The sequence below is a fragment of the Mustela putorius genome, unplaced genomic scaffold, assembly GCF_011764305.1.
Source record: "Mustela putorius furo isolate JIRA1106 unplaced genomic scaffold, ASM1176430v1.1 tig00003903_pilon_pilon_pilon, whole genome shotgun sequence".
Classification (NCBI taxonomy): Eukaryota; Metazoa; Chordata; class Mammalia; order Carnivora; family Mustelidae; genus Mustela; species Mustela putorius.
The window spans coordinates 3,038,461-3,059,791 of NW_025422051.1; the positions used below are offsets into that span (position 1 = coordinate 3,038,461).

The 21,331-nt window shown below is 50.1% G+C and overlaps 2 protein-coding genes across 4 annotated transcripts in view; one reads left to right on the forward strand and one right to left on the reverse strand.

Moving 5' to 3' along the window:
• Positions 1–21,331, forward strand: part of SYN1 (synapsin I) — a 46,873-nt gene that overhangs the window by 19,980 nt on the left and 5,562 nt on the right. For both annotated transcript variants that reach the window (XM_004754979.3, XM_004754981.3), the window contains exon 6: positions 21,129–21,191. In XM_004754979.3, the coding sequence (XP_004755036.1) occupies positions 21,129–21,191 (63 nt within the window). The remainder of the gene's footprint in view (positions 1–21,128; positions 21,192–21,331) is intronic.
• On the reverse strand, positions 13,306–17,012 carry TIMP1 (TIMP metallopeptidase inhibitor 1). Of its 2 annotated transcripts, none has more exons than XM_004754978.3 (6): positions 16,882–17,012; positions 15,941–16,082; positions 15,125–15,204; positions 14,846–14,972; positions 14,466–14,590; positions 13,306–13,582 (listed from the first exon to the last, which is right to left on the reverse strand). In XM_004754978.3, the coding sequence occupies exons 2-6, from the start codon at positions 16,059–16,061 to the stop codon at positions 13,412–13,414; spliced, it is 624 nt and encodes a 207-aa protein (XP_004755035.1). In that variant the 5' UTR covers positions 16,062–16,082; positions 16,882–17,012; the 3' UTR covers positions 13,306–13,411. The 2 variants fall into 2 exon arrangements, with proteins under 2 accessions (XP_004755035.1, XP_044924303.1); XM_045068368.1 differs by having other exon boundaries at positions 15,941–16,069; positions 16,882–17,006.

Genomic DNA, 21,331 nt, shown 5'->3' on the forward strand with positions numbered 1-21,331 from the left:
ATTTGAAAATATCTTCTCCCATTCAGTAGGTTGCCTTTTTGTTTAACTGGTGGTTTCTTTTGATGTACCAAAGATTTTTATTTTGGTGTAGCCCCAGTACTCTAATTTTGCTTTTGTTTCCCTTGCCTGAGGAGACATACCTATAAAAATGCTTCCATGGCTGATGTCAAAGAAATTATTGCCAGTGTATGTCTCTAGGAATTTTATGGTTTCGGGACTCATGTTTAGGTCTTCAATCCATTTGAGTTTATTTTTGAGCATGGTGTCCAGCTTCATTCTTTTGCATGTAGTTGTCCAGTTTTTCCAACACCAGTTGTTGAAGAGACTGCCTTTTCCCCATTGTGTATTCTTGTCTCCTTTCTCACCGATTAATTGACTGTATATGTGTGGGTTTACTTCTGGAGTCTTTATTCTTTTCCATTAATCTACATGTCCACTTTTGTGCTGGTAGCATACTGTTTTGATTACTGCAGCTCTGTAATATATCTTCAAATCTGGGATTGTGATACTGTTAGTTTTGTTCTTCTTTTTCAAAATTTCTTTGGCTATTTGGGGTCTCTTGTGGTTCCATACAAATTTTAGGATCATCTGTTCTAGTTTTGTGGAAAATGCTGTTGACATTTTGATGGGGATTACTTAAATCTGTATATTGCTTTGGGTTGTATGGACGTTTTAACAATAATGGTTCTTCCAGTCCATGAGTACAGAATACCTTTCCATTTGTTTGTTTCATTTTCCATTTCTTTCATCAGTGTTTTATGGTTTTCAGAGTATGGGTCTTCCATGTCCTTGGTTACGTTTATTTTATTTTATTTCATTTTATTTTATTTTATCACTTTTGGTGCAGTTGTAAATGGGATTGTTTGTTAATTTCTCTTAATTAGTTTCTTAGTTTCTCTTTCTGCTACTTCATTGTTAGTGTATAGAAATGCAACAGATTTCTGTATATTAATTTTATATCCTGTGACTTTTCTGAATTCAGCAATCAGTTCTAGTAGTTTTTTGGTGGAATATTTAGGGTTTTTTTTATATATAATATCATTTCATCTGCAAACATTGAAAATGTTACTTCTTCCTTACTAATTCAGGTGACTTTTATTTCTTTTTCTTGTCTGATTGCTGTGGCTAGGACTTCCAGTAGTATGTTGAATAAAAGTGGTGAGACGTCCCTATCATGTTCCTGATCTTAGAGGAAAAACTCTCAGTTTTTCCCCATTGAGTAAGATGTTAGTCATGGACTTTTCATGTAAGGCCTTAACTTATGTTGAGGTATGTTCTCTCTCAACCTGCTTTGCTGATGGACCCTGTGCACCTGTTGGGGCCTGCCTTCAATGCTCTGGCAGGCTGTTTGCAATTTTGTCTTAGCCTTTTACTTCCGGTTTTGCAGAGCCTCAAGGTCAGCCAGAGATCCTGAGCATGCACACAGCCTTGGGCATATTTGTGGTTTTCTAGATTCTTGGGAATTTGTCAATGTTTTTCAAAGCCTCCTATGAAGATCTCCTTACCCAACTTTTCCTGTTAGGTTTTATGGTCTGCTTGTAATGTTTGTCCTAGCTATAATCACTGCCTCCAGCACTTGCTATGCTAAACAATTGCTACTGATTGTTTTTGAAAAAACAAAAACAAAAAAACAGGGAAAGCTGTTCACACTAGGTGAACTTTGAGTCAAATCAAATAGACAAGCCCTGTGAATGGAGTTTTCTAGGAAAGTGCCAGATAGGTCAAATGAAGATAGTTCTCTAGGAATGGGACTTTGGGAGGAAATTCCAACCCTGTTCTTCCTCCCGCTCTGGCTGATAGGCTGCTGGTTTTCATCAGGACTACAAGACTGTTGATTTTCAAGGCTGTTGTGGAGGTAGGGAGAAGGTGATGGAAACAGAGAAAGTCCGAATGCCACAAAGCATACTGTTCTTACTGAGATTCAGCCACTTTTCTTGAATAGATACTTCCTGAATTATTATAAGCCTTTGGCCAATTTTTAGAGTTCTGAAAAATTAATTTTGACAATTTTTGCCAGTATTCCCATTGCTTTTATGGAAGAGAAGATTTTTATAGGCCCTTACTCTGGCATTCCACTGACATCACTTCCAGACACACCTTCCTCTTTCCCACCCCAGCCCTAAGATGATAGCATTTCAAAACCAGGGTGTGGAAGCCAGATGTACTCATTGATACTAGAATATCTTTGCTTCTAGGCCTTTCATTATATAGAGCAAAGAAATTTATATATATATATATATATATATATATATATTCACACTGATACCTCTCATTGTAACCCAACACATCACAGGGTCCCATCTAGCTTTCCCCAGTCTATACTTATATTTTTCTTCTATAACAATGGGAACACTAGCTTCCAATATCATCAGTGTGTTTACTCATTTGCTCAGTCCCACGATACACAGAATGTATTTTTAGAATTTCAACATCCACACCACTATGAAAAACAAATTAAAAGCCTGAGATTTGTTTGCCCTTTTTAGATCTTCAGATGAGGATGTATAGTCAAAGTGCTATATTCAAAAGTTTCTTGGTTATTTTATTTTTCATTCAGCACAAATACCTTATTCATTGTATTTTAAATATAATTTCTCTTTCTATTAAATTTTAGTCTTTTCCCTATCTATGACTTAATTGTATATTTTTTCATTTAAGACATTAGCATGATCCAAAAGTCAAAATATTAAAAAGCATACAAATTTTTAAAACCTAGACAGAACGGATAATTTCCTAGGGAAGCACAATTTACCAAAATTGACCCCATTAGAGCTTAAAAGACCAATTTCCATAAAACAAAAGAGAAAATGAGTAAGAAACTGCCTCATAAAAAAGCATCGGGCCCAGATGGTTTCACAGGAGAAGTCTCCAAACTTACAGAGCAGTTAATCCTAATGCCAAATAAATTGTTCCAGAGAACAGAGAATGAAAAGAAATTTCCACATGGTTTTTCTAGAGCAATTATAACGTTTATTGCACTCAAAAAAGCATGAACTATTTTCACTTGTTAATAACAGTGCAATAATCCTAACTGAAATTTCAGCAAATTAATTCAAAACTACATTAAGAAAATAATGTAGCATGACCCAGTAAGTGAGTTTCCTTCTGGGAATGCAAGGATGGTTCTTTATAAGTAATGTGTTAATATCATACAATTTATTAATAGATCTAAAGAGAAAACCATATGATGTTTCCATAGCTATTTAAAAAGACTTTGGCAGAATTCTGATATGATCATTCAAAAATAGAAATCAACTGATAACTTCTTAACATGATAAAATTTGTATACGTCAATCCTAAAGTTATCCTAATGAGACAACATGGAAGGCATTTCCACCAAGTTCAGAAACAAGGCAATGGGGTGCCTGGGTGGCTCAGTGGGTTGGGCCTCTGCCTTCGGCTCAGGTCATGGTCCTGGGGTCCTGGGATCGAGCCCCGCATCAGGCTTTCTGCTTGGCGGGGAGCCTGCTTCCCCCCCCACCTGACTCTCTTCCTACTTGTGATCTCTGTCTGTCAAATAAATAAATAAAATCTTTAAAAAAAAAAAAAAGAAACAAGGCAATACCCTCTGTCTGCACTCCTTTTCAAAGTTGTACTTAAAGGTATTAGACCAATGCAGTTAGACTAAGAAAAATAATTATAGATGTAAGAATGGGTAAAGAAGATATAAAAATATCTCTATTTTTTAAAGATTTTGTTTATTTATTTGAGAGAGAGTGTGTGAGAGAGAGAGCACTAAAGGGGAGGGTCAGAGGGAGAAGCAGACTCCCCACTGAGCAGGGAGACTGTTGCAGGACTCAGATCCTGGGACTCCAGGATAATGACTTGAGCTGAAGGCAGTCACTTAACTGACTGAGCCACCCAAGGTCCCTAAAAATATCTCTGTTTAAGACAATACCAATAGTATACCTGGAAATTTCCAGGAGAACCAATAATAAAGTTAATTCAAGCAATAAAGAATTCAGTAATACAGTAGAATATAAAATCAATATATAGAAATTAGTTTTCACACACACAAAGAACCAGATATATAATATAAGGGAAAACGCTATTTATGATAACAAAAAAGGATAAGATCTGTCATGATAAAGTCAACAAGGAGTAATGCAAACTTATATGAAGAAAAATTTAAAACACTTCCTGAAAGACACAAAGGTAGACTCACACAAAAACAAAGACATTCCTTGTTCTTGGATAGGATGAATTAGTATCATAAAGATGTCAGTTTCCCTTCTCAAGTCTTCATTTATAAATGCAATGTGATCCCCAGAAACATACCTATAAGCTTTTATCTGCAACTGATAAAAGTTGATAGTGAACTTCACATGAAAATGCAAACATGAAAGAATATTCATTAAAAAAAAAAAGAAAAGCAATAATGGGGGTGGGGGGTATTAGCCCTAACAGCCTTGAGGGAGTCTAATGCCTCTGCCAGCAAACATTCTATGAAGGTTTTCTAATTTAAACAATATGATGCTGACACATGAATGGGCAGTCTGGCAGACTAAAAGAAAAATTAAAGTCCAGATATAGATCCATGTACACATGGGAATCTAGTGGATGATAAAAGTGGCAAGCTTTGTTTTTGACATTTAAATCCTTTGTCTGAAATGACTTTTTCCCCTTTTTTTTTAACGCTGTTATGGACATCTCTATTACATGTGTTCTTGAGCACTTCTCTACATGCATTACAGGATGGTCGAAATGTCCATTCACTTATGTAACACTGTTCTTCACATAGCGAAGAAGTAGCACTCTCACAAATGTCTTTATTACGCATGTTCTTTAGAATTGATTTTCCTATACAGGATGAAGTAGGTTGAGATCCACTTTCATATCTTTCCTTTCCTCCCCCACAGATCTGGTATGCCACCTCCACCGTGTACCCAAATCTCATGTGTTAATGGGGGCCAGTTCTGGACTCTGATCCAGTCCATTGGTCACTTTCTTTACACCTGTCCTGGGGCAACCCTAGCTTAATGACTATATTTTCTCATTGACTACTGATACCTAGTAGGGCAGTCCCACCTCCTGGCTGTTCTGTAGCTATACATAGGCAGGAAGAACAGGACCGAAGAGGCCGGGAAGAAGACAGAGCTAATGGCGGGCGATGGATGATGGCGGCTGGATCACATGGGCATGGGACTTCCTGCAGGCTAGCTTGCCACTCACATTTCCTCTTTTGTCCCCCATCTCAGTGTGCAGCATGGAGGGGCATAAGATAGGCCTGGATTTGTGGAAGCTGTCTTCCCCACCCCATACTTTTGAAGCTCTGGTGGGAAGGTTGCCCAACCTCCATCACGTGGTGGGAGGTACCTATGGAGACTCTGACTCCACTACCCCATCTACTCCCGTCCAGGCTGCAGGGCACCAGGAATCATCAGGGTTGCTTCCCCTCCCTTGCTTCCTACACTCCAGGTGATATATGGCTCAGTGAGTATGTATGGAGGGTTCCCAGGAGAACAGGTGGAATCTGATCCCAGGGCTTGTCAAGATCCAGTCCCTTCTCTAGGCCCAGGATTCATGGATTTCGTGCTGTGGGGAAGGAGATGGGTGCTTGGGAGTGTGAGTCAACAGTCAGGCATGTAAGGATTGTGTGAAAAAAGAGAGGGCAGGAGTAAGTAAGGCAGTGAAGGAAGGCACGTGGGAGACGCATCAAGAGGATGGGGAGTTTTCTTTGGAGGGCCCAATCTTACGGAGATATGACAAGTCCAGGAGAGAGGACCCCGTCCCAAGTGTGCAGCTTCTTACATTGTCGCAAAGTGAACGCATTCCTGTTGTTTGTGTCCAGACAAAGAAATATGATGTCATCAGATAGATCCCTAGAACAGGTAGAAGGCGATGGTCTGTGGGAGGCTTGAGGGGCCAGTAGTGGGAAGTTGGTGGGCTTGAGGAGTCTTGCAAGTGAGAAAGGTGGAGAGTCCCTTACTTGCTGTGGCTGAGTAGAAGGCCGGGCTCCAGGCAGAAGGCTGTTGTACCTGAGGGTTCAAGAGCAGATACTGGGTCATCAGGGAAGGCAGCCAAGTTCGTGGCTTCATGCTCTTTTTTTTTTAAGGTTTTATTTATTTGAGAGAGGGCGCAAGAGAGAGCACAAGCAGGGGGGAGGGAAAGAGGGAGAGGGAAAAGCAGACTCCCCGCTGAGCAGGGAGCCCGATGAGGGTCTCGATCCAAGGACCCTGGGATCTTGGATTGTAACCTGAGCCGAAGGCAGCTGCTTAAGCATAATGACTGAGCCACCCAGGCTCTCCTCATGGCTTCATGTTCTTGCCCATGCTCAGATAAGCAGGTGTCCCTCCACAGACACTGTGCAAGGTTGGGACTTACGGATGTGGCTTTGTGGGGGGGGGGGCGCTGCTGGCAGGAAGGCATGTAGAAGTGGTTGGGCAGAGCACCCCTCCTCACACTTCTCATAGCTTTTTGCTCCAAGGAGAGCAGGGTGGTGTGCACAAAGGATGGGCAGAGGGGCCAGGGAAGAGGGAAAGGGAGTAGCTCATGGTGGGGAAGCAGGGAGGAGCAGGGTGGGAAGAAGAGAGCTAGGAGAGGGAGCAGGAGCAGGAGCAGGAGCAGGGAGAGGGGACATGGAGGAGAAGCAGGGGGCAGGGGACACGGGGAACAGGGTGAAGGGGCAGGGGATGCAGGGAGGGAGCGGGGAGCAGAAAGAACAGGGAAGAGTGGCACTGTGGCCACGCACACCTGAGAGACACACTCAACACCCAACCGCCCACCCTGGGGCACCCTTCCCTGTAGATACTGAGGAAGCCTCCCTGACAGGCTCCTCTCAAAGCCCCTTCCGAGGATACACCACTCATTTCCGGAAGTGCAAGTTCCCATCTCTTGCAGAGCCTAGAGAGGACAAATGCCATCCCTGACTCCCGGAGGTCAGTAAGGTGTGACCAGAAGTCCCTTGGCTAGGAATGTGATCCGCTAGTGGTCAATCCCAAAAGCTCAGAACACTATGGTATTGGGATAGAATTTGCTGGGATTAGTCTAAACTGGGGGCACAGTATCCTGGGGGGGCACTTGTGGGAAAAATATCCTGGGCAGGGGGTACGGAGTTCCAGGACTGAGATGGGGAGAAGCCTGAGGATGAGGAGTCCATGCAGGGTAGAGACTCTTCTCATGGGTGTCTCAGCTGTTCTTCATGAGCATGTAAATAAAATGAACCACATTGCTCTTTATATTTGGGTACACTTGTGAACCAGAGGTGCCCCTTTAGGAACCTTGATTGTTTGTGAAACAAGGAAGGAAAGGGAGAGGTACCCTGAGGAGCATTTATGGGGTGAGGGACTGAGGTCTTAGTATTACATCAGTAGCTTTTTGGTCTCAGAGACTCACCCATTTCCTCTGCCAGTGCAGGGTCAGGGACTTATATTTTGGTGGGGAGACAGGTGTGAGGAAGAGGTTGGCAAAGTCTCCCACATGATGGTCCCGCATGAGGAGGACTAGCCCCCGGAATCAAGCCATGAGAACTAGGAATGAGAGAAATGTGTCAGGGAACCCTTTTGGGTTGAGGCAAGATTTCCACCATCCCTAAAACTCCTGAAAAAAAGTTTGCAGAGCACCTCCCCTCCAGGTTCTCTCACCTCAGGGGACTTTACCTCCCCTTCTGGAACCTCACCATGAGCCCCTGTGTTGGAGGCCTCTCCAAGGTCTGGCCAGACTTATCCATGTCTGGGTTATGATAAATAGTATGGGTGTGTGGATGGTAGCATCCAAAGGCTTGCCCAAGGGTGGTCATGGACAGAGCCAGGAGCAAAGCAGGAACCAGCAGGAAGGTGGGACTCATGGCAGGTGCTTGAGAGACATGGGTAGGGGTTAGAGCTGAGAAATGGTCTTTCTCTGGCCCAGCTCACCCCTAAGCAGGAGAAGATTCAGGGAGCACCTCTCTAACACTACTGCTTTTCAGGGTCCTGGGGCCAGGGGGAGGCCCCATGGTGGGGTGAGGGAAGACACAGAGTCTGGGCCTCTGGCCAGCAGCCCCACCTCCATCCATCAGAGCTATAGCTCTCCTCAAAGGTTCAGCAAGAGACCCAAGTTCAGGGGTAGATAAATAGTCAACAAGAGGGGCACCTGGGTGGCTCAATGGGTTAAAGCCCCTGCCTTTGGCTCAGGTCATGATCCCAGGGTCATGGGATCCAGCCCCACACTGGGCTCTCTGCTCAGCAGGGAGCCTGCTTCTCTCCCTCCCCCCCGCCTGCCTCTCTGCTTACTTGTGATCTCTATGTGTCAAATAAATTAAAAAAAAAAAAAACTTTGTAAAAAAAAATAGTCAACAAGAGGAAGGTGTGGCGTGGGTATCCCTGCACACATAAGCTCTCTTTTCTTCTTTCAAGGAAGCGTACCTCCAGCCTTCTAGTGGAGTGGGGAATCAGGAGTTGGGCAGTCTATTTGAGGTTCCAGTGGCCTCTTAAAGAGACTTTCAACTTATCTTTTTTTTTTTTTTCAAAAATCTCCACCTTCATTCCCACACTGAAAGACAACCTGTGTCCTAATTGTTTCCTTTGGAGCAAGCTTTCCGGTGTGATAAGAGTTGGTTTTGGGGTTTTCACTACTGCCATAGAGGAGGCGTCCAGGGCTGGATGGTGAGACCTAGGTGTCCATCATTACTGAGGAAAAGAAAGGGCTGGTCTTATTATAGAAATCTGCTTCTTCATGTAGAACGCCTGGCTGGCTCTGTCAGCACAGTCAGTGGAGCATGAGGCTCTTGATCTCAGGGTTCTGAGTTCAAGCCCCAGGTTGGATGTAGAAATTACTTAAAAAAATTTTTTTTAGGGGCGCCCGGGTGACTCAGTGGGTTAAAGCCTCTGCTTTAGGCTCAGGTCATGATCCCAGGGTCCTGGGATCGAGCCCTGCATCAGGCAGAGTCTCTGCTCAGCAGGGAGCCTGCTTCCTCCTCTCTCTCTCTCTCTCTCTCTCTCTCTCTCTCTGCCTGCCTCTCTGCCTACTTGTGATCTCTGTCTGTCAAATAAATAAATAAAATCTTAAAATTTTTTTTTAAAATCCCCCCCAAAAAAGAAAAGAAATATACCTCTTCATCTGTCATTGGTGGGCTGGGGAGAGATATTTCAACATATATGGTAATACATTGGGAGCTGTTCCAGCAAGGACATTTTTCCAACTGGAGGTATCTAAGAATGGGGAAATTTCAATGAGGGTCGATCAATAGGGGGCTATATGGGGCTCAATGAATGGAAAGATTTTCAAGCAGGCTAATCAATGAGATAGAGATCAGTGGTGGGTATTTCTGAATGGGAAGATTTGACAAGGGGTTTATCAATGGGAGCATTTTTATGGGCCTGTCTGAATGAGGAGATATGTCAGTGGGTAGAGATACAGGAATAGGGTGATTTGTCGATAAAGCTTGTCAGTGGGGGATGGTGACTGGCTGGGTTCAGTAGACAAAGCATGTGACTTTTGATCTCAGGGTTCTAAGTTTGAGCTCCAGGTTGGGTGTAGAGATTTCTTAAAATAAAATCTGTTTTTAAAAAAGATTTTTTTTATTTATTTTTGAGAGAGGGACAGAGAGTGCCTGAGCAGGAGCGGAGGGGGAGGGGCAGAGGGAGAAGCAGGGAGCCTGACCTGGGGCTTGATCCCAGGACCCTGGGATCATGACCTGAACCAGAAGCAGTTGATTAACTGACTGAGTCACCCAGGCATCTCAAAATAAAATCCTTTAAAAAAAAAAAGATTGTCCATGAGAATTATGTCATAAATTGAGAATATACCATTTGCAAATAGATTTGTGAACTGGGTGGTCAGTAGGGGATATTCAGATGATGGGTAATTATGAAGAGAGATATTTGTCCCTGGGATCCCTCAGTGGGTGATAGATTGCTGCCAGGTATTTATAAATGGGGAGATTTGTCAGTGGGGGGTCACCAATGGGGAGATGTCAGTAGGGTATTTATGAATAAGGCAGTAGCTCAACAGAGATATTTGTTATGGGGCTAGTTGTGAAAGAGGGGATTTGTAGAGTGAGAAGAGAGAACTTTTCCAAGAAAAGATTTAGCAAGTACTTAGAAACTGGTCACCTGTGGTCTTGGCAACAGAAGAGATTTGTATGTGCGGTGATTTCGTCACCACAGTGAGGACTTGATAGCAGGGAACATTATCACTGACTTGGGGGCGGTTCCTTAGAAGGCTTTGAAAATGTTGGTGTTTTTCGGTCGGGGAGACTTGCTCACTGGGAAAAAATGTACAAGCTTCAGAGGAATAAGAAAAAACATCCCAAACGAGCATATTAAACATCTATAACATCTCTGGGGAGGTTACCAGGATCTCAAGTTAAACTAAGGTTTTCCGAGTGCATTAAATTATTACTACTGATATTATACATTATTTACAATACTGTAAATAATAGTTACTGATAAGAATGATCACTACTGTTGTTATATGTGAAATTATATTCGGCATACAGCTACTACTAATGATAACTAATACTTGTAAGTGCTACGTATGACCTCATTTATTGCAAACACTGTCCCTGCGAGTTAGGCATTCTTTCTATCCCCATTTTACAGATGTGGAAACTGAGACACAAAGAGATCATGTGATTTCCCCAAGGACATAGGGCTTGTATAGGGAAAGGGCAGGACTGGGATGCAAATGGCCTGGCTCCAGCCTTCATGTTCATGTTCTTATTCACTACACGTCACCTGTCTAGAAACAAAGTCACTGTTAATGATATTACCCATGAAGTTGTTATTTATGAGCGTTTTGTGTTTTGACCTGAAAAAAAATACCCATGGGACGAACGCACGCATTAACCATCCTCCAACCATAGCATGGACCTCAGAAGGATTCATGGGGCGCCTGGGTGGCTCAGTGGGTTAAAGCCTCTGCTTTCGGCTCAGGTCATGATCCCAGGGTCCTGGGATCGAGCCCCACATCGGGCTCTCTGCTCAGCAGGGAGCCTGCTTCCTCCTCTCTCTCTGCCTCTCTGCCTACTTGTGATCTCTGTCTGTCAAGTAAATAAAATCTTTTTTTTTTTTTTTAAAAAGAAGGATTCTGAGTAGGCACCTTGAGGCCTATTTTTTTAGGGAGAATTATTGAGGCTCAGATGAAGTTCAGATGAGGGCCAGCCCCCCGGCCACCTGTTAAGCTGGGACCGCCCCCCCCCAACTCCATCCTGCACACCTCACAGGGCTGTCATCCCCACGTGCTTCCTCTCAGCCATCCGTCTGTTCCGAGCAGAGATTCACACCCAGACACATGGAATGCTGGGGGTGGGGGCGTGTGACTCACTTTACTGGAGAAGCTCAGAAGAGCTATGGGGAGAATGTAGGGACCCCAGGACCATAGAAATCCTGCCAGGGGCTCCTGCTTGGGGAGGTGGCCTAGGATGTTGTTTTGGCCTCCACAGGGCCTGCTGGTCGGCCGGCCTTGAAGCCCTGCCGTCTGGAACCAGGGCACCACCTGCTGGCGGGCAAGGCGGCAGGAGACCGGCCTCCACGCTCGGCTCTGGCCTTTTCCGCTGCCTCGTCCTACCTCACCTTCCTCCCACGGATTCCAGCCCAGCCAAGGGCTCGGAGACTGGGCCCTGGGACCAGGGAACAACAGTGGAAGAATGCAGGGAGCTGCTACTAGGGTTTGGTGAACTGTTGGGAGCAGCTGAGCCCATAGCAATGAGGGCACCAAGGGTCCTTACCGTCACACGCATCAGCCAAGGAGCCATTTGCCCCTTCCAGGGGACGGGGTTCAGAGCCTGCCAAGGCATAACTGAGGTCTCAATGTTGACACAGAAATTTTCGGTGCAGTGGTTGTCCCCGGAGTGGGCAGAGAATCAGGTGCAGAGAGCTCAAAATCTACCCATCCTGATTTAGGACGTATGTTGGACCCTGGGGGCATCTCCCAGGAGTGCAAGAGCAGAGAGCCATAGAGGATCCAGGGGGCCAGCTTGCTGACCCCAGAACTCCCTGGAGGAGATCTGGCTTCTTGTTAGGAGCGGTGGGCAGTCCGATGGGAGGGCATTGGAGGGGGCCTCCTTTCCTTCACCTAAGAAGGTGCACTGGAGCCTTTTTGCAAGCAGGTTCGGATCAAGGGTGATGCTCAAGTGTGCACCAGTCTGAGGTTCTGGGTCCCAGGAGCTCACTTGAATCAGGATCTTTGGGGCATAAGGGACAGAAGCCAGAGACTGGGAAGGGCCGTGCTGGGGAACAAGAAGGCCTGCGGAAGGGAATGTTTGGAGCATCTGTCACTCAGGATTTATGGGGGAAGATGAGCCAGAAAGGTGAGGCTTGGGTCTAGAGGCCCCAGTTTGGATAAGGCAACGTCTGTATGGGAGATACATGGGCAGTGTAGGCTGACATACCTGGCTGGTCTTGATTTTGAACCCTACCTGCACTTCACTGCTGTAGTGCCTTCAGTGGTAGTCAAAGGAGTTAGGGGAGGGGCTCCTGGGTGGCTCAGGTGATGATCCTGGGGTCCTGGGATCAAGCCCCGCCTCGGGCTCCCTGCTGAGCGGGAAGTCTGCTTCTCCCTCTCCCTATGCTCCTTCCTCCCTGCTCCTGCTCTCTCTCCCTCTCCCAAATAAATAAATAAATAAATATTAAAAGGGGGGGGAGTTAGGGAGAAGTAGGGGAAGGGGATGAAGGGCAGAGGTTGGGGATTTCCAGATCACAACTTCTCCTCCTCCCTCCTATTCCTCAAATGGCCACTCTCCCGCAGGCCACAGGTGGGGAGCCCTGACTGCCCCTTCTTCCAGAGGCCCTGGCTGGGTCACGTGGTGAGATGGGACACTGGGGCGCTCTGAGCGACCCCCCCCAGCTTTCCCCTTTCACTTAGGGAAGACTCACAGTAGGAAACCTAAGGGTGGGGATGGCAGTACCACAGATGTGGAGGGAACAGGGCTTCCTCCTGGATGACATTAGGACAGTGCCCAGGGGAAGAGAGCTGTTTGCTGATCAGTCAGACATTTGTTGATGAGCTTGGCGACTGGAGAGGGGCTTGTGAATGGAGGAGGGGTCTGCCAGGGAGGTAGTGATTTGTCAGTAGTGGGATAATTTTCTAGAGGGCCCGGTGCAAACAGGATCAGAAATTAGCCTGGTAAGCTGTTCTTAAGTATCAGGGAAAGCGAGATTATCTGGTACGTTGTGGTGGGTAACGCAGGTGAAATGGCCATTGCTGGTGTGGCCGATCGCGGGTGCCGATGCCGATGCCGACGTGGAGAATGACTCCCAATACCTGAAATTTTAGGCGAAATGCAGATTTCCCATCCCTCACCCCCCTCAGCCTCGGTCCCCTGATGCTGCCACCAGGTCATCAGCGACATGGATTTGTTCCCAGACATGACACGGGGACACTACCTGCTGGATGGTAGTTCTTTATTTCATTGTCTTGTGGGATGAAGACAGACAGGAGTGGGAAGTGGGGTGAACACTGTGCAGGCTCCGGCTTCCGCCGGGGGTGGGATCTAGGCCACCCGAGACCGCAGGGACTGCCAGGTGCAGAGCCCAGGCTCTCTGGGCAGGCAGGCAAGCTGGCGGCTCTGGAAACCCTTGTCCGAGCCGGAGAGGAACTGGTCGGTCCACAAGCAATGAGTGTCACTCTGCAGCTTGCAGGGGAGGGATGAGCAGGGGAACACCTAGTGGAGGGAAGGGAGGCGTGTCTCAGGACTTCTCCCCCTGCCTCTACCTCCCCTACACAGCAGAATCTTCCCCTCCTCAGTTTTCAACACTGAGCTTCTAGGGAGACCTGGTGTTGCCCCACCTGGGGAGAGACTAGAGAACAGCCCCTCCTGCTGGAGGAACAGTCACTGGGCTTGGCCACAGTAATCCAGCCAACTGTGATCAGTTTCCTGGAATACTGGTTGGGGAACAGTTACGAGTGGGGGGCGGTCAGGCAGGCTTCCAAGGGAACTATCCCGAAGGATAGGGAGCAGCTGGCCCAGGGATGGGGGGTGGGGACTTGGGAATAGGAAAGAGCCATGGGGCTCAGACACAGCCACTGGGATCAGAGGACGTTCAGGGCCATAGGGAGAAAGCCTTGGACAGTCAGAAGGGCAACGTAAAACACACCCCTGTGTGTGAGGCAGTCAGAGCAAGAATCGGAGGTGCTGGGGAAAGAGTCAGTGGGTTGGGGGATCAGCACTTTGGGAACTTGGAGAACATTCTAGAGAACCAAGAAACAATCCCGGGGTGGGGGTGGGGGGATCAGGAATAGACAGGGGGACTAGAAAATAGTCACAAGGGGGATTAAGAGGGAAAAGCAGTAGCTCGACAGTCAGGGGAACAGCAGAGTCCTCAGGAATCAGACACAGCTAAGAACAACCAGAATTTTAAGGGAACATTGTCAGGTTCGGGGGAATAACAAGAGAGATCAGGGTCAGCCCTAGGGTTTGGGGAGCAGCCGTACGGACAAGGAATAGCCAGAGGGAGCAAGAAACAAGCCACGGTTTAGAGGAAGAGCCCCGAGGGTCGCTTTCCAGGGGGGGGGGGGGGGGGGGGGGCAGGGCCCAGGCTACTCACCGTGCACTCCTCGCAGCCGGCGGCATAGGTCTTGGTGAAGCCCCGACGCTGAGAGCTACTCAGTCCGTTCCAAGGAGCCACGAAACTGCAGGTGTTGATCTGCAGGTGTCCATTCTGCAGGTTTCCTGGGGTGTTGAGGGGGGGCAATAGGCAGCAGCTGATTGGCTGGGCTGGGGGGGGTGGGCAGGACGGCACCTGATTGGCGTCCCTGGAGCACAGACCCCGGCGGGGGCAAAGCCCCGGCTTTTCTAATAGGCTGAGATCGGGGCGATCCCCATTTCAACTGGGACCAGCCCCTCGGAGCCTCGCCTGGTCCTGGCTGCGGGGCAGCGTCGGAGGGACCGGCTGGCCTGGCACCGGGCGAGGGGGCGGGGCCTCACCGGCGATGAGAAACTCCTCGCTGCGGTTCTGGGACTTGTGGAAGTATCCGCAGACGCTCTCCAGGGCGGGGGTGTCAACGAACCGGATGTCAGAGGCATTCCCCAAGGCGCTGAACCCTTTGAACATCTGTCAACAAGAGTCTGTCTTACTGACAGCCCTCCCACTCCACGCTCTTCCCTGAAGTCCTCTCTAGCATCCTGACATCACAGCTAACTTCCTGGGCTTTGACTTTGACGGGAAGGTGTTAGGAAGTGCTGGGGAAAGGGCGGGAGGGATACCTTGGTCATCTTGATCTCGTAACGCCGGTTTAAGTCGGTCTGGTTGACTTCTGCGGTCCCCACGAACTTGGCCCTGATGACTGCAGGAGGGAGCGAGGGGAAGACGAGTCAAATGGACTGCCTGAGCCAATAAAGTAAAATAATCACAGTCCTAACATTCGCGAAGCCCAGACTTCAGTAGGGATCGCTGGAACACCAGCTGGCACGCCAACTGATGTACACCCTGGGTAATCGATTAATCTCTATATTGAGTGACTACTCTTTGCCAGGAGCTGCTTTAAGCCTTTCTCATATACTCGTCGTGTGTTCATTCGCACCACAGATATTTCAGAGCACACCGTGTGCCAGGCACTGCTATGGGTGTTAGGAACACCACAGTGAACAGAAACCACAGAAGCCCCGCTCCCTTGTGAAGCTCACATTCTAGCCAGGAAGAGACTGAACACAAGCGAAATAAATAAGCGTATGGGAGGTATTCAGTGTGTTGGGGAATTTTAGAGCTGGGATGAGGAGTACTAGGGGATGGGGGTTAAAATTTCGAACAGAGTAGTTGAGGAAGACCATCTGACATCTGGGGCCGCCCCACCCCAAGACCTTCGCAAAACAGTGTCCCAGGAAGAGGAAGCCACCAGTGCAAAGGCCCTGGGGTGGGACTGGGCCTGGAGAAATCAAGGAAGCCTGGGGATGCCAGGGTGTCTAAATCAGTCAGTGCAGGGCTGAGTGGGATTGCTCTAAAGGTAGGAGCCATTGTGAACCTTGCGGGACTGAGGGGAAACCAAAGCACGGAGTGTGGGGGGCAGAGTGGGGTGCACTCACCGATCTGGGAGTTGCAGAAGGCTGTCTGCGGGTGCGGTGGGGCACAGGTACAGGCCCTGCTGGGGGCTGTCAGCCACAGCAATAACAGGATGCAGGAGGCCAGGGGTGCCAAGGGTGCCATGGTGGGTGCTGCGGGTGGTTGCTGCGGGTTGGGGAGGAGTGGTCAGTGGTCCTCTGCCAATGTGTGCAGCACCCCCTCCGACTCCCACTGCCAGCTTGGAAGGCAACTAAGCCACTGCACTCTGGGCTTGAGGGGTTGGAGGTGTGTGGAGATTTTAAGGAAGTTGGGGATTTGGGAGTTGGGAGCCCAGAGGAGCTGAGAGGGCTGGGGGTTGGGAGAGTCTGGGAGTTGAGGTATTTGAGTGGGGAGGGCAGGAGATTGTAGGATTTAAAGATTAAGGGGGCAGAGGGGTTACAGGATTTAGGGACGCTGGAAAGTTGGAAGGTCGAGAAGCTGGGGTGAGGAATTTGGGGTTTGGGGAGCTGGAGGAGTTTGGGGTTTCAGGGTTGTGCATATTAAGATTGGAGGAATGGAGAGAAGCTCAGGAATGGGGAGGACATTGGGGGTTCAGGAAGTTTGGGGACTTAAGGGGGCGGGGTGCCTGAAGGATTTGGGAGCAGAGAACGTTGAGGAGTTGGGGACTTAGGAGTCTGGAGGGTTGGGGGAGCAGAATTTAGGGGAGCTGGTGGCCTGGAAGGCAGCTGTGATATTAGGGGTTCATGGGTTCAGAGGAGTCCGGGGTAGATGTCGGGATTCCAAGGAGTTTGGAGCGTGGGGATGGTGGGGGGGGGGAGCCGGTCCAGCACCCTCCCGCCCTCCTCCCATTGACCAGCCCAGGATCCCAGAGCCCGCCACCGGCCAGGCTGAGCGGCCAGGGGTCTGGCAGGAAAGCTCCAGCCTGGCTCCAGGCCCCGCGGGGCTGCCCAGGGCCCCAGCCTACCTCTGGTGTATCTCTCAGGGGTGCTGGGTCTGCGGCGATGGCGGCAGGGCCTGAGCAGCAGGGGATAAATGTCCACGCGAGGGGCGGGGGTGGGAGTGGTGCGGAAACCACAGGCCTCCAGGCTTCCTGGATGCATTACTCATCCGCCCACCCTCGGTGGAGGCCAAGGGGCGGGCCGAAAAGGAGATGCACCCTCCTCCTCTCCCTCCCTCTGGGCCTCGCCCTGGCCACCCACCCCCATCTCCACATCAGTCACCATCCTTCCAGGCAGCCTCTATGCAGGGCTTAGAGGCAGAACTAGCCCCCCTCCCAAGGCAATTCCCTAAATTCTCCAAACTCTCTCCAAAGTCTACCCAGTCCCCCGCCCAGCTCCCCATGGCTGAAGCCCCAGTGAGTTCATCCCTTTAATAAACATTGCTTGTGCGCCTACTGTGTGCCTAGCACAGCCGAAATCCCTCTCCTGGGAGATCTGACAGTCTGGTGAAGGGCAAGCAAGGCAGAGAGGAAACAAATGGAGTAGAAGCAGGGAAGAGAGATAAGGCAGGTGGGGGGAGCGGACGGAGAAGGGCGTGAGGGTCATGCAAGGCGCCAGCTTTTGCTTTGTCTTCAGCCAGCCTCGTGCTCCCTCATCAAGTGGAAGAGGAATACAAGGTAGGACAACTGAGGTACGGAGGGGTTAAGTGACTTAGCCAAGATCACCGCTAGTAAGTAGCAGAACTGGGATTTGAACTCAGGTGGCCTGAAGCCAGAGCCTGGATCTTAACCCCTCAAAAAAACACAGGAAGGGGCTCCTGGCTGGCTCAGTCCGTGGAGCTGACTATTGATCTCAGGGTTGTGAGTTCCAGCCCCACGTTGGGTGTGGAGATTACTTAAAATAAAATCTTTAAGAAAAGCAAACAAACAAACACAAAGACAAATGATCATAGATCATTTATAGAGCACCAATTGTGTACCAGGCACTCCGCATAACTTTTCTCACTGAAAGCTCACAGTAAAACCTCTGAGATGGGTACTGGTGTTATTCCCATTTTACAGATGAGGAAATAGGAGCATAGAGGGATTGGAGAACTTTCCCAGGATCACAGGACACGGCTGGGATTTGAACCCAGGCTAACCGGTGCTAGGCTCTCACTGAGGTGTGGCACAGCCCTGGCAAGTGGGGAATGTGCCAGTGAATTAGTGAGCATTGGGGGCTGGGGGGGGGTAGTTCACTGGTGGGGAAAGAGGGCAGTGAGTCAGGAGAAAACAGATCCGCTCCCATCCTGCCCTGCCCCTTCCCCACCAACCCTCCCACACCTCTGGAGGGGGGTGGTGGTGAGGCAATCCCTGCCCACCAGCTTCCAGATGCTGCCTGAATCTTCACTGGGGTCCTGGGAAAGGGCTCTAAGGGCTCATTAACGTCCTTTGTTAGTCAGGGAAGGCAGACCAGTAATAATAGTGATGGGAGCGATGCCGGCAGCCACTTACTGAGCGCTGTGCCCTATATTCTTTGTATAAATTCTCCCATTTGGTCTTCATTGCCCCCTTGCTCCTGAAGCTTGCGGAACTCAGGGAGGTAAGCTCCGCCAGCACCACCACCTCCAGCTGTTATGGGTATTAAACCCAGCTGTAAAATCTCGGTGAGTGCTTTGATCCCAGCTGCTTCCTTGTTAATCAATGTTGGCTGCCCCTCCCCCCCCACCACCCCAACCCGTGCTGATAACGGCGCCCCGAGCTTTTTGAGGATGGAGGAGGCTTCCTGTGCGCAAGATAGCGCGCTAAGCACTTTTCCTGAAATAACTAATCTCTTCCTCCCAACTTCCCTGGTAGGCACAGACTTGCGTCTCTCCCTAGGCAGATGAGGAAAATGCGACACACCAAGGGGTCAAGAGCCACCAAGCAAGGAATGAGGATGAAGAAATGACCCTGATGGGGGGAAGGAAAGTAAACCAGGAATTTGGGGAAGCCGGTTGTGAAAGTGGGGAGGGAGAGTGAATGAGGCAGGGGCTGAGTAAGTCAGCGCTTGGCCGGAGGGAACTGCGCAGGAAGGGAAAGCCCCTCACGGACGCTGCTTCCCAAGGCCGGCTCTGACTCCCCAGCCTGAGTCAGCCCCAAGTCGGGCTGCATGTCTACACGTGAGGGGTTCTGGGCTTCTGGTTTGTAGTGCGGGCTTTGAAACCGGGGCGGGGGTGGGGGGGTGGGGGGCGGTGCTGTCAAGGAGGGGTATCCAGGTGTGTGGTCCCCGGGGGGGAGCCCGATGGGTGGTGAAGAAGGACCGTGGGGCCGGCCGGGTGTGCGGAGCAGACGCCCCATCATTGCCCACAGCGTGCCAAGTGCTTTGGGCCTCCGTGGTACCCCTTGTACAGATCAGGAAACTGAGGCCCAGGGAAGGTTCAGCGACCTGCCTGGGGGTGCCATGTGGCCTGAGGAGGAGGAGAGGCCGAGAGTCAAAACGCAGGGCTCTCCGGGGGAATCCTAGAGAGCAAAGCTCCCTGCCCTCCTGCACACATGGGCCAGCACAATCGCGCACCGACACCCGACACCCAGGGCTGTGTTCAGGCTCAGGTCCAGCGCAAACAGGGAATGTTTATGAAAAGAGGGGCCTAGAAACCTGGGGGATTGGCGGTGGGGTGCGGGGGGTGCGTGTGCACTAATGCGCAGCTCTCCTGTGTCTCTGCCTCCAAGAACTGCGTGTGTGCCTTTAGGTGGCGTGTGCCCCTCTGCGTGGTGCAGGCGTGCTCCATGTCACTTCAGGGAGTTGCCCGTCAGCCTCTGCAGAGCGGGGCGAGGTTGCACGTGTAATTGTGGACGTGGTGTTCGGCTCCGAGCTGCGTGTGCGCTGGAGCCTTGCGTCAAGCGCCGCCTCTGCATTGTCACACTGGAATGCTAACTAGAGGATCCCCGTAACCCCTGTCCCAACACCGTGCCTCTCAGGGCCCCGTCATGACGCCAGTCATTTGGGAAATGAGGAAGGTGGGGGTGCGGCGAGAGAGGGTGAGGCCTGAAGGTCAATCGGTCATCCTGAGCCTGCGGGCTTCCTGTGCCTGTCGGGAACTGGGAACCGCTGCCGCCGCCCCCAGCAGCCCCTCCGGGAAAGCCATTTCTGGGGGCGAGAGGGCGAGGGGGCGGTGGTGCAGGGCCCCCGAGTTGGGGGCGCCCGGCCCCGGCCCCTCTCCCCAGCCAGGGTTGCAGGGCACTCGGGGTACCCCCACACTCAAATGCGTGTGTGTGTGTGTGTGTATTTCCGTTTGTATAGATGGCAAGGCATGTTTTGTGTGTGTGTGTGTGTGTCCCTAGATGTACGTTTTGCTCCCCGGGGGGCGTGGTGTGGGTGGTTATGTGACTACCTAGAAAGGTGGGTATCTCTATAGGAGGCATGGGTTCTGTTCTTTGTGCAGATGCCTGGGAGTGTTGCGTGTGTGTCTGTGAGTGTTGAGTCTGTGCCCGGTTGTGTCATGTGTGCCTGTCAGTTGTGTGTGTCTCTGGTGCATTCTGAGGGTCGTCTCTGTATTGCGTGGGTAATCCTCCATGTTGTGTATCCTTCTGTCTGGTAGGTTTGGGTGAGAGGAAAGGGGCTGCACGCATGTGTGTGTGTGTGTGTGTGTGTGTGTGTGTGTGTCTGCTGCTGGGCAAGGAGGCTGGCCGGGAGTGCCTGCCCCAAAGTGCGAGCACCCGGCTGGCTGAACGACTATGTGGATATCTGTAGCCAGAGAGCAGAGTGTGCCCAGAGCCTGTATTGGTTCTGGGTCTTTCCATCTTGCTAGTGTTGACATGTGTGGGAATCTCTGGGTTTGGTTGTGTAGGTCTGAGTTCTGAGGGTTTGTGTGCAGGTCTGTAGGTTGCGTCTGTGTATGACTGATGCTCACACGAGGCCTGGCTGAGGGGTCTGGTTACTGTGTGCTCACCACCACACCCCCGTGCACGCACAAGTACACACTCACTTCTCTATTATCCATTCACTGTCAAAACAAACTTTCCCTTTTCCGGAAAAGTCCCCCACCCCTATCCCATGCCTCTGCCCGGGAAAGCAGAGGCGGAATGTCTGGCACTTGGGGGTAGTGGAGGGAGGGATGGGCAGGCAGGGCTCAGAGTTCGATTCTGGGCTCAGAGACGCTGTGTGACACCCTTGCTGCTGTCTGTCTCTGACTCGCCTCTTCTGGGAAGTGGCTCCTGATGTGGCTCCCGCTAAATGGGCTTCTCTCAGTGCCATCCCCCTGGCGATCAGACCCCCAGCCCTGACCATGCTCTGCCCTCCCCTCCCCAACCAGCTCAGCAGCACGACGTACCCTGTGGTGGTGAAGATGGGGCACGCACACTCCGGGATGGGCAAGGTGAGTCCCCAGACGGGTGTGTGTGTGTGTGTATGGTGCACACTCCTGGCATTGTGCATATATGTGTACATGTATATTGCATAGTCAATGCACCGCAGTCATTCTGTATGCTTGTGTGTCCTGGGGCATCTTTATCAATG

What these genes read in the sequence shown, in the direction of transcription:
- TIMP1 (XM_004754978.3), bottom strand. Translation starts at nt 16,061, where the DNA reads ATGGCACCCTTGGCACCCCTGGCCTCCTGCATCCTGTTATTGCTGTGG. An exon ending in ACGAGATCAAGATGACCAAG is followed by an intron (nt 14,973 to 15,124) that starts GTATCCCTCCCG and finishes TCTTGTTGACAG; the next exon opens with ATGTTCAAAGGGTTCAGCGC. An exon ending in CGAGGAGTTTCTCATCGCCG is followed by an intron (nt 14,591 to 14,845) that starts GTGAGGCCCCGC and finishes TCAACACCCCAG; the next exon opens with GAAACCTGCAGAATGGACAC.